This window comes from Melospiza georgiana, chromosome 4, assembly GCF_028018845.1.
Source record: "Melospiza georgiana isolate bMelGeo1 chromosome 4, bMelGeo1.pri, whole genome shotgun sequence".
Lineage (NCBI taxonomy): Eukaryota > Metazoa > Chordata > Aves > Passeriformes > Passerellidae > Melospiza > Melospiza georgiana.
Genome location: NC_080433.1, coordinates 59,889,576 through 59,904,572, shown reverse-complemented (window position 1 = coordinate 59,904,572; position 14,997 = coordinate 59,889,576). Strand labels below are relative to the sequence as shown.

Below are 14,997 nucleotides of genomic sequence, written 5' to 3'. Positions count from 1 at the left end.
AATTAAAAGATTTTAATGTTGACTAGTTTCTTCTGCCATTGGTATCAGTAGTAACACTTAGGTTAGTGCAGAAGTCAGGAATTTTTGATTGTAGATGTTACCTTTAAACTCTACCTTCTTGTAGTCCTTGAAGTTAATCTTGCTTTTCCTTTTGTGGATACTGTTTTTCTGACCTGAACTAAAGACAGTCTTATTTAATGACTCATGCAAGTTAGACTTATCTTCTGTAAATGTCATGTTCCAAAGAGTCTGCAAGAAATAATACTCAAATGAAAGGAATTATTCCACAACAATTATGTGTATTCTGTGCTTCATGTGTTCCTTGTGTTGCTATATGCAGTCAGCGTGTTAAAATGATGGAAATGGAGTTTAGAACTTCACAACGCATTAAGAAAAAGAAATATTTGCATATTTATAAATTCATGTTCTAACATATTAAGTTGGAATATCTAGCAGTATATAAGTGGTAAACACTTTCTAAAAGAATAAAACTATTTGAGCAATACAGTGATTTTCTTAAATAAACTTTCATAATTGTATCCTGTTAAATAATTGTGAAGTAATATTTAAGTAATATCTCTGAGACAGAGCTTGAGATTTAATTCTCAAAATGAAAACAATATTAATTAACGCTTCCTGACAGTTACACTATTTTATGTACGTTTTTCTTCTATCAGCTGTGTTTTGAGGCTAAATTATAAACCTGCAAGTCAGTCAGATCAGTTGAACATAAAATGACCACCAGTTCAAGTAGGTGTACCCAGAAAAAACTGATGCAGAGCAAGAATACTTTCAGACCTGCCAGCAAAGTTTTTTTTGAACAAGCCTGGTAGGTTTTTTTGGTTTTTTTTTACATCATATCAAATAAACTGGTTTCCTCAGAAGATCATTTTCAGGTGAAATTCTTATTACCACCAAATTAGGAACACCTCTCCTTTAATCTTCCTTGGATAAAAGAACACAGGAAAGGAGGATCACTAAGGTTGGATCTAAGATCTAAGCAAATATTAGCTTTTTTATTCACTAGCATGGTGAATAGTACTTAAAAATCTTTGTGTTTTTATAGGCTCATCTATTAAAGTGTTTCTAGGAAAATTACAGTGCGGCCCCAAGAGACAAATGACATTTTGCTGTCAGACAGCAGAGCCTCTATGTTTTGGTCTGTTAATTTATAATTCTAATGACGGTATTTGAAGTCAGGTACTATTAAAAAAGGGATATTGTCAGCTCGAGCTGTTACAGTTTGCCTTGCATATCCTCTAAGAGAAATAACAATTTTTTTTCTTCAGTTTTAGGTATTGAACTGCTCCAGTATGTTTTTATTATGAAGTTTACACTGGTTGATGAAACAGGATCACTAAATGCATATCTTTTTGATGATGTAAGTAAATCTAGGTAAAGGTAGACTCTACAGATGATGAGAGTTTGTATTTTATTTGTTTTTAAAATGGCAAATGTATATGCACAAATACTCATTCTATGTTACCTGCAGTGTTTTTTGGGAATAATTACAATATTATAAGCTAATACTGTACAGAGTATAGAATGTTAAAGCAAAAAGACAAAACTGAAGCTTGAAGATAGATTATTTTGTATTTCCATAAACTTTTGTATATTCCTGTGGCTGGATTCCTCTTTTACTGGCAATGTTAACTTATGCAGCCTGAATGCTGTGTGAATGGTAGGAATGTTTCAGGATTTATGTAGCTAACTTCTGCGTCAGTTTAAAATCTCATTGCCTCTTTTTTAACTCTCAATAGAATCTCTCCATTAAGTAATCCCTGATTTTTTTGTTTCACATGATCATGAGGTAAGGATGCTGTCTTTCCCTAGGCACCTATATCTGTACAGATATTTATCTTGGATTTCAGAAGTAGTTTATTCAATTATTTAACTAATCTTAGAATTAACCTATCTTCAGTTTTCTCTGAAGCAACTTACGCCCATTCCTGCTACCTGAGACACTGAAGACTGGATGGTTTTCCTGTCATGGCAATGTGGGGGTGACAAAATGGGACAGAAAAAGAATTTAGTGGGACTTTTTTCTGCACAGTGGTGTTGTTTAATGTGTATATATCTGCACATGTTCCACCATTATATTAAATTACTTTGACTGGAACTTTAAAGAGCATACTCCTCCTTGTTTAATTTTAATACTGTAAGTAAAAATAATATCAGGAAAAAATGTGTTCTTTTTTAAAATGCATGGTGTTTTAACAGAAGGAGATCAAAGACTACAATCCCCATTTCAGCCAGTCATCTTTTCCTTCTAGTGTCCTTTTTCCTTTTTATTTCTTTCAATTCTTGCAAATTGAAGTTGGGGGTGAAGATTTAAGCCATCTCTTGATGCAGAATTCCAAAATTTTTTATTTCAGGGTGGTTCACTTTCTTAGCAGATACTGCTCAGTACTACAGTTTAGCTGCAGGAAAATACCTACAGGTTCTGAAGTGCCAGCTGCTCGCATTCCTGCTAGTGGTACTTCAAAGACAAGGCAAGAGTTTCCCAGCCTAAACTCCAGTGCTTCAGCACCACTTGAGAAGGGGCTGGGCTGCTTTGAAGTGCAGCTTTACATTAGCTTCCAGTTGTGCTTCCATAGGAACACAGTGCTTTTCTTTCCTCCCCTCCTTACAGGAAAAGTCAGTGAAGGAAAAAAATGAAGAAGTTCTATAGTCAGAAGAAGACTGAAGAGAGAGAAGAGAAGATAAAGTTATCTGTGTCATTTTTGCTGCTAGATTATCCACTAGCTTCTGATCATTGCCATTAAACATGTCACACAAAAATTATACAGAGGCAGGTTATTCTGTATTTGTATCTTTTAACAATAATGAGAAATTACTACTAAAAACCTTAGCTCACTATGAGAAGTTATGAGAGTATGAACCTTTAGAGATCCCAAATCAGGTAACAAACTTGAAAAGAATAAACTTAGAGTTTTTTCAGTCATGCTTAATGTATGTAGTTTAAACATACACAGAAAATGTTTATTTAACATTTTTAAGTTCTATTTATTATTTTCTGTCTCCATTTAGAAGTTTACCCCACAGTATGAGCCTTTTTTCCATAGTTTCTAAAACTGCCAGCAAATGAAACTCACACTAAGAGAATTCCACAAATATAAAGCCAGGTTGCAGTGCCCCTTGTTTTCAAGTGATTTTGTTCCTCTCAGGATATGAGGGACTGTTGAGGGGAACTGGCCATCCTCTCTGGCCCTAACATTGTCTGATACTGCCTGGTTGTGGAGGATCATGAGGAATATCTGCCAGTTATGTATAGAGACTGACATATGTGCTTTCCGGGTGGCTGTAGTCCCTAAATACTCAGGGGTACTGAAAAAAAGAACATTAATTTTTTTCAGACAGCTTGGGTTTTTTCTGATCTAAACAGATTTTTGAAATAATACTGTTCTTCTGTTGTGTTACCTGATTTTAAATTCCTTAAAGAACATGCAATCAAGGTTCTAGCTAATGATTTTTTACAGGTCTTTCAATACCTCATATTCTTCTGTTCTCTTTCAGGAGAAGTTTTTCCAAATTCCTGCCTCTGAAATCTTAACTAGTAATTTTCTTCAGCAAAAGATGCAGATGACCATGAATGCACTCTGTCCTCCAGGAAGAAAATTAGGTCAGTTTGCCGTTATTTTAAAAGGGGGGTGGGAAGGAAAGCAGTCTTTCAATCTGCTATTGCCTATGAAAATTCACAGAATTCAATTTAGGCACAGGCAAAACTCAATACAGGAAAATGCTGGAGCCTGAATGCAGGGTTCATGTTAATTTGTTCTGAAGCACGTCTTTCATATTAACTCTACCTTTGAGAAAGAAAATAAATGGGTCATTAAATTCTCATGTAGCATGCAGTGGTGTGTGAATACAGCCATGCCTATGCAGCCACTAACATGCCATCTGTATTCATATGGAAGTTAACCAGAACACCCTCGTACTGAATGTCACAGCATGTTAGGGAAAATGGAAATTCCATTTTCCCAAAGCACATTCTTTGGGTGATATCCTGCTTTTGATGCTGACTTAAAGCATCCCTTGCAATGGGAAATATCCATGGAAATTGAGCAATGCTTATTCCAAATCCATTTACAGAGATTTTTGTGCAGTGCATGTATTGTGGCAGAAAGTAGCTCTGCCTAAATTACACATGTCCAAGGTAAATGGGTGTGTGATGCAGCTCCATCCTCCAGAGCATGCTCCAAGTACATGGCTGTCAGTGACCACTACAATCACCCTGGAGTCTTTGCCGTACTTAAAATAGTTGTTCTGTAAGAAAGATTGTGAAGGATTTTCTCTTTGAGACACATGGAGGTGAAATTTAATTGTTGGGAAGTCTTTACATATATGTATTCTATACTGTGGCATGACTACTGGGTCCAAGTGTTTTGTGGAGTGCTGGTGCAGGGAGGACAAGTCTTGGAAGACTGTCACTGAACACCATTTCAGGTCTTTTGGGAAACTTAAAATATACCAATTGGAATTTCAAAGTTAACAATTTTTCTTTATATTAACTATTGTATACATTTGGATATCTTAGTTAGTATCTCGCTCAAGTTATACTTGCCTTCTATAAAAATAAGAAATGAATATTGAACAGTAATTTGGATTTTGTTGGTAGGTGACTTGCCGTGGCTGGAATGCTTCATCAAATCCTATAATGTCAGAGACACAATGAAAAATCAAGTTTGTTACCAAATTTTTGACACCACAGTTGCTGAAGATGTTGTATAGTCATGTGTTGCTGATTGGAAATAATCCACTAAGACTTAGTTTCTGTGGGGGGCTGGGATCAGAGACTGTATTTAAAAAAATTATCTTTGTTCCGTTCTTAGGAATTCAACTTGTTTTTGTGAATTTTTTGTTTATGTATGAATGGGAATGGGAATTATACTTTGATATGTTTGCCATTTTCCTGGCACACAACTTTGTGATCTAAGGGCAAGTGGAGGTGTTAAGCTTTTCACTGGACGCTGCTTGGCTGAGGTTGATGGAAGCAATCTACTTTCCATCTATCCTTCAAAAAGGCAATGATGAGATTACTCTAAATTTGTGAGTTTTACTCCAAAAAATGTAGTCAGGATGATGCTGTGTGTTCATTTTTGTATTAAATTGCATCACCAGAGGCAGAGATACAGAGCTCTTCAGTAAACTCAGGACTACTTTGTGCAAGCCAGTATTACTGTTCTCAGTTTGACAGTGAGATTGGTTTTTAGAGAATCCTTTGATTTTGTACTGATGTGTACATTTGGACAAACTCCTCCTGTTAGTAACACTCAGGTAACTGCTGCATGTACCAGTTACTGTAGATTCTGATGGGGTTGTGAACATGGCCATGGAGTGATTATCACTAAAATTAAAGTCAATCACGAAGGTAAGGTAGTGTAAAATTGCAAAATGAGAATTGATATTTGGTAGATGGTAATGATTCTGGGGTGGCCTTGTTGGGTATCAAAGTTGTCAGCATGTTTGTTAGCTGGATCTGTGTTTTCAAAGGCTTGATCTGCCTTTCCATCTTACATAATCAGATTGTGTGCCTAAATTTGGAGATACAGAACTGATCTGGTGCTATCATGGATTGAAAATTCTGCTGGAATAGAAAACTATGTGGTGGTTTTACTTTGCATTCAGAAGTCTCTAGGACAAGTTCAGGACATGATTCTCTAAGGATAATTAATGTAGAAATCCCTGTCAAATCAAATGCTTTCCATCAGAGCAAAATTACTTAGTATTTACAGCAGCTGTTTTTAAAGAATTTCAGAAGCAAGATGCAACATTTGTAAGTAGATCATTATTTTGATAGTAGATGACATTTTATTTTTTTCATTTTTGAGGGCTGTTTAATAGATTATGCAATTTGTCTTAAAATTCCATCATATATCCTCTGGTAATTTTCTTGTTCTGTAAAAATTACACTGGGTTTATATGTCATAAGCCAGTATATTGGTCTTTATTGATCTGTATATAGGGAAAACCAATACTGAAAGTGGTGAGTGCATATTTCCTTTAAAAATTTCTAAAAAATAAATATATTTTGGAATTGATCCGGCAGTTTATCAGTCTGCTGACTTAGGAATGTTTTCTTGAATTTTTGTATAATTGCATAAACAGAAAATAATTACAACAAATGAATAGTATAAAACTTTGGACACTGGCCATACCCAAATGTTTTCACAAGTTAGGAGTTAAATTGAAGGGACTCTTCTTTGCCTTTATTATAGGGTGTGAAAACATGAAAACATGAATTTCTGTTTTTAGATTTTTGTTAAAAACTGTGAAAGATATTGATATTGTACATTTTTTCTAAACATGTCTTCATAAAGGAATAAATAAAAAGATGTTTTGAACTTTAGTGTAAAATAAATCAATTTCACCACATGCCTTATCTGAGATCCCTGCCTAAAACTCTACAAATGCATGACATTATTTTTTTACTATTGAATATTGTATTAAAATGTTTAATAAAGATTTTTCCAAATAATGATGTTTTTCTTGTATTTGACTTTTATTTCAATTTCATAACTATGAAAACTTTGTCATCAGTAGCCTTCATCCAACATGAATGGTTTGTTGGATTAAAATGTACATGTTTCTGTTTCTAAATATAATGTGTAAAAATAAAGTGATAACTACATTTGTTCACATTAAGGATCACTGTATAGAAAGAAATTACTGGACAGACATTTAAAAATGGCTCTCATTGGTGGCCTTTGTATGGAGCAGTGGAAGTCACTGAAAGATTTGGAGATTTGGACCTGTCCTGGTCAGTGCTGAGAGCTGTGAGTGTGTGACTGGTGGGTGAAATCCTGAGATTGTTGTGTCCTGGACGTGCAGCACCTGCAGGCTCTGGTTTCTGGAAGGTGAGCATCTCAAGCAGCAATGAGTTTTAGCCATTGTTTACAAGTATAAGTCTTATTTCCTTCGGCGGTGTGTGATTTCAGTTTTTAAAATATTAATAAAATTTCAAATGTCTACTCTAATAGTTTTTATATTACTGAAATATATATTTTAATACACTCAAAATCTGAACCAACAGTAGATTGAATTAATACTGGTATACTGAGAACCAGTGAAAACTCCAGGCACGTCTTGCTGGTTTCACATCTTTCTTCCTCCACATTCATTCCAGCATATAGGAAAACTGAATCAAAATATCTCCTTCCTACTAGAAAGGGAAAATAGGCATGGAATGTGAAGTACATCACACACAGCCAACATCATCAAGGGGGAAGAATATCTGAATATAAAAGGAGGAGCTGTGAGAAAAAATAATAGAACTAGACCAATAAAGGAACATGAACCTATTAATTGTTCCAATTATGGACAAGTGCAAAAAAAGTGATGAAATTGTAATTAAAAAGAAAAAATGTCAGGGGAAAAAAGAAAACAAAATAGACTTGTAATAATGTTTTTAGGGTGCCTGTGTAGTTTGGCTTCTTGAATTCTGTGTTTTAAGGGAATTTAAAACTTACGGACTTTGGAAGTCTTTCCAAATTGAGTTAAGCTCTTGGACATGTCATACTCTGGAAACTCCAGCTGAAAAGACAGAATGTAAATAAGTAACATATTGCAGAAGCAAGGAGGTATTTCTGGTAGGTGACCTGCTGTTCAGCAGTGATTGAACTTTCTCATCAGCTTTTGCAGTTACCCAGAGATTTACAGACCAGGCTTTGAAATGCTTAGCTTGATGCTAATCCTTCCCCTGCTGAGCTGCAGGAAGTGGGACTGTAAGAAGGGCAGTGGAGCCCAGAGGATACAAGCTGAGGTTTGCAACAGAAGGAAGAGAGTTTATTGTCTTAACAGGGATGAGTGCTTAGCTTTTCAATACCAGTATTTTAGATCGCAAGAATTTATACAGATTAGGTCACTTTTTGGCCAAGCCATTGCATTAAGATGTAAAACTGGCAGGAACTGGGGTACTACCATATAGGGCAAGGCCAAATATTTAAATGGCGTTGTGAAAAAAATTAAGTAAATTTATGTTCAAGTTCTTCAGGTGAAATGGGACCACTGCAAAAAATGTTACTCAGTGGAGGAGAGAAAAAAAAATCCAAATAAGAATTTACTTCAAATATTATTTCAAGTATGCAGTGAATGTTAGGAATTAGAAACAAAAAGTCAGAGGATTCTGATTTTTTTTGGAGGAAACAGACAAATTTCCAGAGGATAGTAGTAAAACCAAGAAGTGATAGAGAATCTTGATGAGACAGTTTGCTGCAGCTCCTGTTCACAGCATTTCCTATACATGAAATCCCCAGTTAAGAACTATGGTTTGGGAAAACATGCATGTGATGATGGAATACCAGCTCCAAAGTGCTTAAAAATGTAGAGCAGCATTGTACTACAATTAATGAATTCATATTTGTGGTAAAGCTATGGGTGGACTTCACCCCAGAACAATGTGCTGCAATGTGTTTTTCCTTGTTCTCTGCTGCAACTCTGATACATGCCTACAGAGGTATCTCCATGAAACTGTTGTTTGGGACTGTTTGTCTGCAAAGCAGAGCAGAGTGAAGGTCTGGGAATCAATTTACATTTTGTAGATACTTGTTTTAATTTGAATTTTTTACAACGATATATGCTGAATGGGGAAAGACCTGCCAGCAAAGAAAAAGGTTTTGGGTTTTGGTTTTGGGTTTTTATATCAACTGTTCTGTTGCACAAAGCTTTAAGCATAACTTTGTTCTGTACCTTCTACTCTGTGTGTGTGCACAGCCTGTGGACTGACACTGCTAAACTGACACAAAAAAATACAGTTTTGTACAAGCTACACCTTTAGAATTGAGTCCGCATTCAGCTGTGATCTCAAAGGCCAGCTATTAGATAGTTTTCAATTATGGAGGTGTTACTTCACTGAAAGGAATTCTCTGGGTAATGGCAGTTTATAAATGCTGCCTGAATGTTTTGGTTAAAAGAGCAGCAAAACTGAAACTGAAATCTGCTGCTGGAACAGATTTAATTACAGATTTTATTTCTTTTCTTCTTCTGTCTACAGATGATGCCTTAAGCAACTCCAAGCCCCTCTGAGCAGTGTTTGAAGTGACAAATATGATCAGTCACTGACAGGGTGTGTATTAACCAAAGGGGCTCTTTATTTTTAACAGGGGATGGGTAGGGGGCTTTCACCACCCAGCTGTCTTAAATGCTGTCACTGACATACATTCATTTGCTACTCCATCCTGGAGGATGCGCTTTTCCTGACATACTTACTCTGCTAAAGGAGTGAAATCCCATTAGTAAGAATGGAAACATGGGAGTGATTGTGTTTGACATAAGCCAGGGATGCAGAGCTGTCACAGGCCATCTAGGCATGCTGCCCTGTCACACAGAGGTGCCCTGGTACCTGCAGTGTCAGGGTGCCCTGGCTCTGGTCAGACAGGGGTAATTTTTTGCTGTAGCCAGGAGTGGGTGTGGCTGGGATGCAGAGTTTATTCTGTACCACTTCACATCACTGCCAGGGGTGGGGGAAAGGGACTCTCTTCTGAGGAGAAGAGATTCCTTGCCGTGGAGTAAGCATGGCAGAGCAGGCCCTCTGGTCTACTGTCAGGGATTTCTTTCCATGTGCATAATTTGTTTTCTTGTACCCTCTGTCATTAGTATTGTTGCTGTTACTGTTCATTTTCTTGTTCAATTGCTGTTTCCAGTGAATTGTTCTTATCTCAAGTTGTGACCTTTGCCTTTTGTGTCTCCAGTTCTCTTCCCCATTCTGCTACAGGGGACGGAGAGGAGAAAATGGGGGAGTGAGAGAGAGCAGGACATGGTTTGGAGAGTCTTGGAGGAGGCACTGAACTGGGAACTGCCATTCCTAAACTATGACAAATGTGTAAGGTCTCACTGCCCAGAAAACTGCATTTGACTTAAAGGAATACAGCTGCTTCCATTACTTGCTGTTTTGTTGAGAATAAACCAAAGTGATTTACTTTAAAAGTAAGGAGAAGGGTGAAGAGTTGCTTTTTCCCTACAGGTCAGTCAATGCATTTGTTTAGCAACGTGCTGTGGCTTGGGTCCTTCTTGCAGGAAATAGAAGCAGAAAAGAAAACTTAAAAAGCTTTGTTTGAAAGGTTAGGAAAGGTCAGAAGTTACACGTGAAGGAGCAATGAGGAATGAGGAGTGAACCTTAAATATCTAAAGTGGCAGTTCTATAGATCAGATATTGTACCTTGCAAATCCTAATCTGTTGACTGCTCTGCTCTATATGATTTGATAATAAATATCATTTTGAATATTATTCCAGTCTGTTGGAAGTGATTAACTAGACTAATTCACAATTATATTTCTAAATGAGTTTTATTCCTCTGGGTCCAGTTTCTGGAAATTGGTTCTATCCTTTAAAAACTGTATGGAAAAAGAATTGGCAAAATTACAGTATTTGTCATTCACCAAGTGCCAGACCTACTGAGATCACTCTTTCTGGCAAAGATGGCATTCCACAATGATACCTTCTAAGTGTACCTTTTCACAGCAAGCTTTTCAAGGCAGTTTAAAAATAGCAATAATTTTCAAAGCTCATTTAGCTCTGCTGTAAGGTCTAGAAAGATGTGAATGTCTGGCCTACTTTTCAATCTGGGTGAAGAGGTAGCTGATGTGATGTGATGGGGCAGGGAATCCTGAACTCTTTTCTTAGAGGCTATGGCAAAGGTACTCAAGCCTCATCTCAAATATCGAGGTCATTGGCTAATATGTGTCAGGAAAGCACAGAGCTGTACCAAATTCTCCTGTCAAGACCACGTGCAACACAGCAAATCAGAATTGGAAATCAGTTATAATTGAACTGACACATGGAAAAATGGGACAGTGATATATTCTGCTTTTGGTAATTCAGCTTTGGTAAAGAATTTTCATCTGAAACTTAAACCAAATACCAAATAAAAACTTAAGCTCATGAAAAGCATAACAAATTGCTTAAATAGACAAGAGGCCCCAGAGGAGGCACTGTATTGAAAAGAGATTTTTTTTTTAATAGATACCATACAGCTACTTTATACTGTAGCATAACTGATTAAGGTATACATAAAAAATTCACAGGTAACCAATTTTCATGTATTCAATATGTATTCAACCATAGTTATTTGTATGCACCTCTTTGGGAACTATACCTTTATTGAGCTAGGAGTATTGGAGTGTGTGAGAAATGCAGGCACAGAGAGCTCCCAAGGCCTTGAATGTACAAGGTCAGAGATAGAGGTGGATACAGTGTTTGACCTAAGGCCTTGGAGGAGGCTTGATGCTTTAGAACAGAAAAGTGAAACAGGGACAAAGAATAAAGATTTGTAGTTTAAGCAGAAATAAGTTCCAAGCAAGTAGAAACATGCCTCACATAAGTGAAAAAATATGTTAAGCAAGATAGTAGAAAACAAAGTGTAACAATAGAACTTGTTATAGAATTGGTAAAAAGTAGAAGATAGAGCAATAAGTTTCTGTAGAGTTACATGATTGCATAAAAAGAGACACATTCCAGCAGAATCATGTCAAATGTAGCAATTAACAATTGGTTTATGAAGATGCTAGTGAGCTCTGTGGAAGTAGCTGATTGGATAGAAATTTATAAAATGCATTGTAAATAGAATTAAAATGGCTTCTGATGTACAGCTTCTGATGTGATGGTTTTGGATGTAACAACCTTACGGTCTCACCTTTCCATGAGACTGATTTTTTAATAAAGCATCTTTTAATCACCTTATCAGTTGACCCCATTTATTCTGTATCCCAAACAGGAGTGCCCTGTCCCTGGGACTCTGCCAAGCTGAGTTTAGCTTCCAGCCCTGCCAGCTGTCAGTGATGGATGAGTCTGTACCTGGGAGTGCCAGTGAACCCGAGCTGGCAAACCCAGCCCCAGCAATGCCGTGTGGGGCTGTGACCCAAAAGGATGGGCTCCTCTGACTCTGCAACAGCTGCACTTCTCAGCTTCAAATGGGACTCAGATTGCTGTCACCCCTCTACAGTTTCCATACTTAATAAATCATCTGGTCAGCTCTGAGTGTCAGTGCCTTTCTTACTGGGATCCCAAAAGAACTGGCACCTCCTTGGTGTAAAACACCGTCAATTTTCAAAGAGTACATCAGTACTCTTCTGTTGGTCCTGAAATTAATTTTTAAAGGTTAGATATTAAAAAATTAAACAGTTGGTCTAGATCTAAAAGAAAGCACTGACAAGTTCAAAATAGAAGCAGCAGATTAAATCAAAGTTTACAATAATTGTGTCTGAACAGTTTCAAAACACATATGGACAGCTGTGCATCTGTGCCCAGTACAGCCTCCAGCTTTGCAGGCTCAGGAGCAGATGCTTGCACTAAGACATTGATGTCTGGCCATTGTTGCCTGAGATGTCCTGGTCTTAAAGACAAGAGTGTGAGACTTGAAAACATAACAAATCACTTGGAAAGTTTTTAATCCAAAAATTCTGGCATGTTCACTGGTGGAGCAGAGTCAGGCCCTTGATGAGATGTGGGATTTTGATAAAAATAAATTTGGTTATGATCCATAAATGGTTTGATTTCCCAAATTAAGAGCAGGAATAACATGGGGCAGAAATGTGCAGTGTGCTGGCTACCCTTCTGTCCCAGCTGTGTGACAAAGACACTGTTTAACACTCAGGGTTAAATCCTTCCCTGTACTGGACACACACATCTTAACTGATAGTTGGTAATAGAGGTCTTGGGCATTTTAATCAAGGGGAGAACTTAACACTTAAGGCCTAATTGTACAAACAACCCATCTGTTTTGTATAGTGCAGAACCACAGCCATATTTTTAAGTTTAAATCAACCCCTTAGAAATTAGACAATCTGTTGCAACTTCTACCCAGCTGTGCTTCAGGCAGTGCCACTATTATCTATTCATTCATCTAGTACATGCAAGTAGATAGAAAGGGCTTCAAAAAATTGAGCAAATGATATCACATCTCCTCTTCTAATTGTACTAGAAATCCTGTAGCCAAAGATGTATGTGCTCATTGAAAGAAATGTTGTTTTGTTTATCAATGTGTTAAAGAAGGAACTGAGAGATACTTCACAGATTTCTCTTATTCTGGGTATTATTATTATCTGCCGATACTGGAAAATAAGTGCTTTCCTTGTAAATAAGATCTTCATGACAGGCCCTCTAGCCTGAGCCTTTTACTCATCCTCTGTTTTGTAATTCTAATCTCTTTGGCATATATCTGGAGGATGTTTAAGCTTTTCATGTTTACCCTTATTGTTCTGGCAGCATCAGGATGCTTTTAAAGGGGAATCCACTTAAATATACACAAGTTGAGGATGATGACCCAAAATTTGCTCTAGAGAAGAGACAAGCATAGATCAAGCACAGTAAGCCTTTCCTGAATCCTGGACTGCTGTCCAATAAAATGATGACATTTATGTTTTTGCATGAGGTTTGCCACAGGCTCATTCATTTGGCTAGCCATGTGTCCACTTCTGCAAAATCCAAAGCTCAGCCTGAGCAAACATATTATCCTATTAGAAGTGCATCTGAAGTGTTTCCTTTTTTGTCTCAATGGACAGAAAATATCTGACTAATACATAATTTTTAAGCCAATCCAGGCAGGAACCACTGCCAAACTTGGGAATCAAATGTGTTGTGTCCCTCCCAGGCAGGCCCATGGAGACAGTCTCTGTTGTAAGCTGAGTGTGCTCATGGTGAGATGCAATTCATAAATGAAACAGAATGGAGGGCATCTGAATGGAAAAACCTGACTTTTTTTCCCCTTACCTACTCTTATTCAAGCAGAGTTGGCCTGAGAACATTCAGAGAAAGAGGTTTTATCTTTAATAAACCTGGGTTCATTCCTCACCAAAATATATTGGCTTGTTTCATGCTTCCAGAAGTTATTGAAGGCCTGGCAGCTGTTCCTGACTCTCCTGTTCTGGAAATCCTTTCTGAATTTTGAGAATTTCACCATCAAAAAATGCTTAAAGAGCTTAACTGAGAATTTTCAATTTTTAAATTATAGTGAGTTGAAGGGAAGCAGCTCTCTCTCCACACAAGCTGCTGTTGTACTGGCAGCAAATCCACTTCCAGATTTACATTTGTACCCAGCTGTGTTCTCCTACACTCCCTCTCCAAAAGTTTATCATCTTCTCTGGATTTGAGCATGGCAGCTCTCCATATGTATTTTAAATATCCTGGCCTAAAATAAATGACATCCTTAAAAAGAAATGCTATAAAGTGATTACTTAGTCTGAATTATTCCACAAGTGCAGCTGTGAGAAGAGTCACATGAAAAGTTGGGTTATCAGAGCTAAGAAGGAGTGGCATAAGTGACAGAAATGGTGAATGTGACTTTTTAAACTGGATTTGCTGATGAGCATTTAGTGAAATGTAGCCACAGCTAAAAGGACCAAGTAGACAAGGCAATCCTTGGGTAGTGTATCACAAAGTATTTGTACTTAATTTTTTTTAAAAGCTGTTGTATTGGAGGGCATCTGAAGATCTGTTCAAGTTTCAGAATTGTCTCTGGTAATTTCAGACTACCTTTTTAATACAACGTCCTTAGATAATATCAGCCCTTCTTTTCAGACTGAAAAAAGAGAGTATTGTACAGAGGGCCACAAGCTCTACACCACCCTTACTCTGAGCCACAGGAAATGAAGGTCAGACCTTGCTTAGGACTGTGCTAACCATTCCATCCTGGATTTCAGTCAGCTCTGACCACCAGCAGGACAAGTTCACATTTTCCTATGAAATACCCCAAGTGAAAGACAGTCCTCTGCTGAATAATCACAGCACTTGGTGCAGAGATCATCATTTTTATGAGCTGAGGCTAGCCCTGCCTTTGGAAAAAGACCATGATACATTTAATTCTGAAGGAGACAGAGTAAGATTTTGCCCAGACGAGTCCCCATAAGTGAGACTTCACCCAGACAAGTACCTATGAGGAGAACTTAACCAAGGAAAGGAAAGGAACTTTCTTAAGGAAGATGTGTGTCCTAGCTTAATTCAGTAAATTTTACTGGCTAAACATCCTAGAAGTTTAAACTATGCAGAACAGAGAAAGAACAAGA

General features: G+C 37.3%; 1 protein-coding gene and 1 long non-coding RNA gene across 3 annotated transcripts in view; both read left to right on the top strand.

Moving 5' to 3' along the window:
* POT1 (protection of telomeres 1) overlaps positions 1-6,228 on the top strand; it is a 60,148-nt gene extending 53,920 nt beyond the window's left edge. For both annotated transcript variants that reach the window (XM_058022628.1, XM_058022629.1), the window contains 3 exons: positions 1,290-1,381; positions 3,517-3,622; positions 4,619-6,228. In XM_058022628.1, the coding sequence (XP_057878611.1) occupies positions 1,290-1,381; positions 3,517-3,622; positions 4,619-4,731 (311 nt within the window). In that variant the 3' untranslated portion in view covers positions 4,732-6,228. The remainder of the gene's footprint in view (positions 1-1,289; positions 1,382-3,516; positions 3,623-4,618) is intronic.
* A 2,780-nt stretch (positions 6,229-9,008) lies between these two features.
* Positions 9,009-10,087, top strand: LOC131083233 (uncharacterized). Its single transcript, XR_009114404.1, has 2 exons — positions 9,009-9,064; positions 9,690-10,087. It is a non-coding gene; the product is annotated as an uncharacterized LOC131083233 (long non-coding RNA).
* Positions 10,088-14,997: the final 4,910 nt, after the last annotated feature.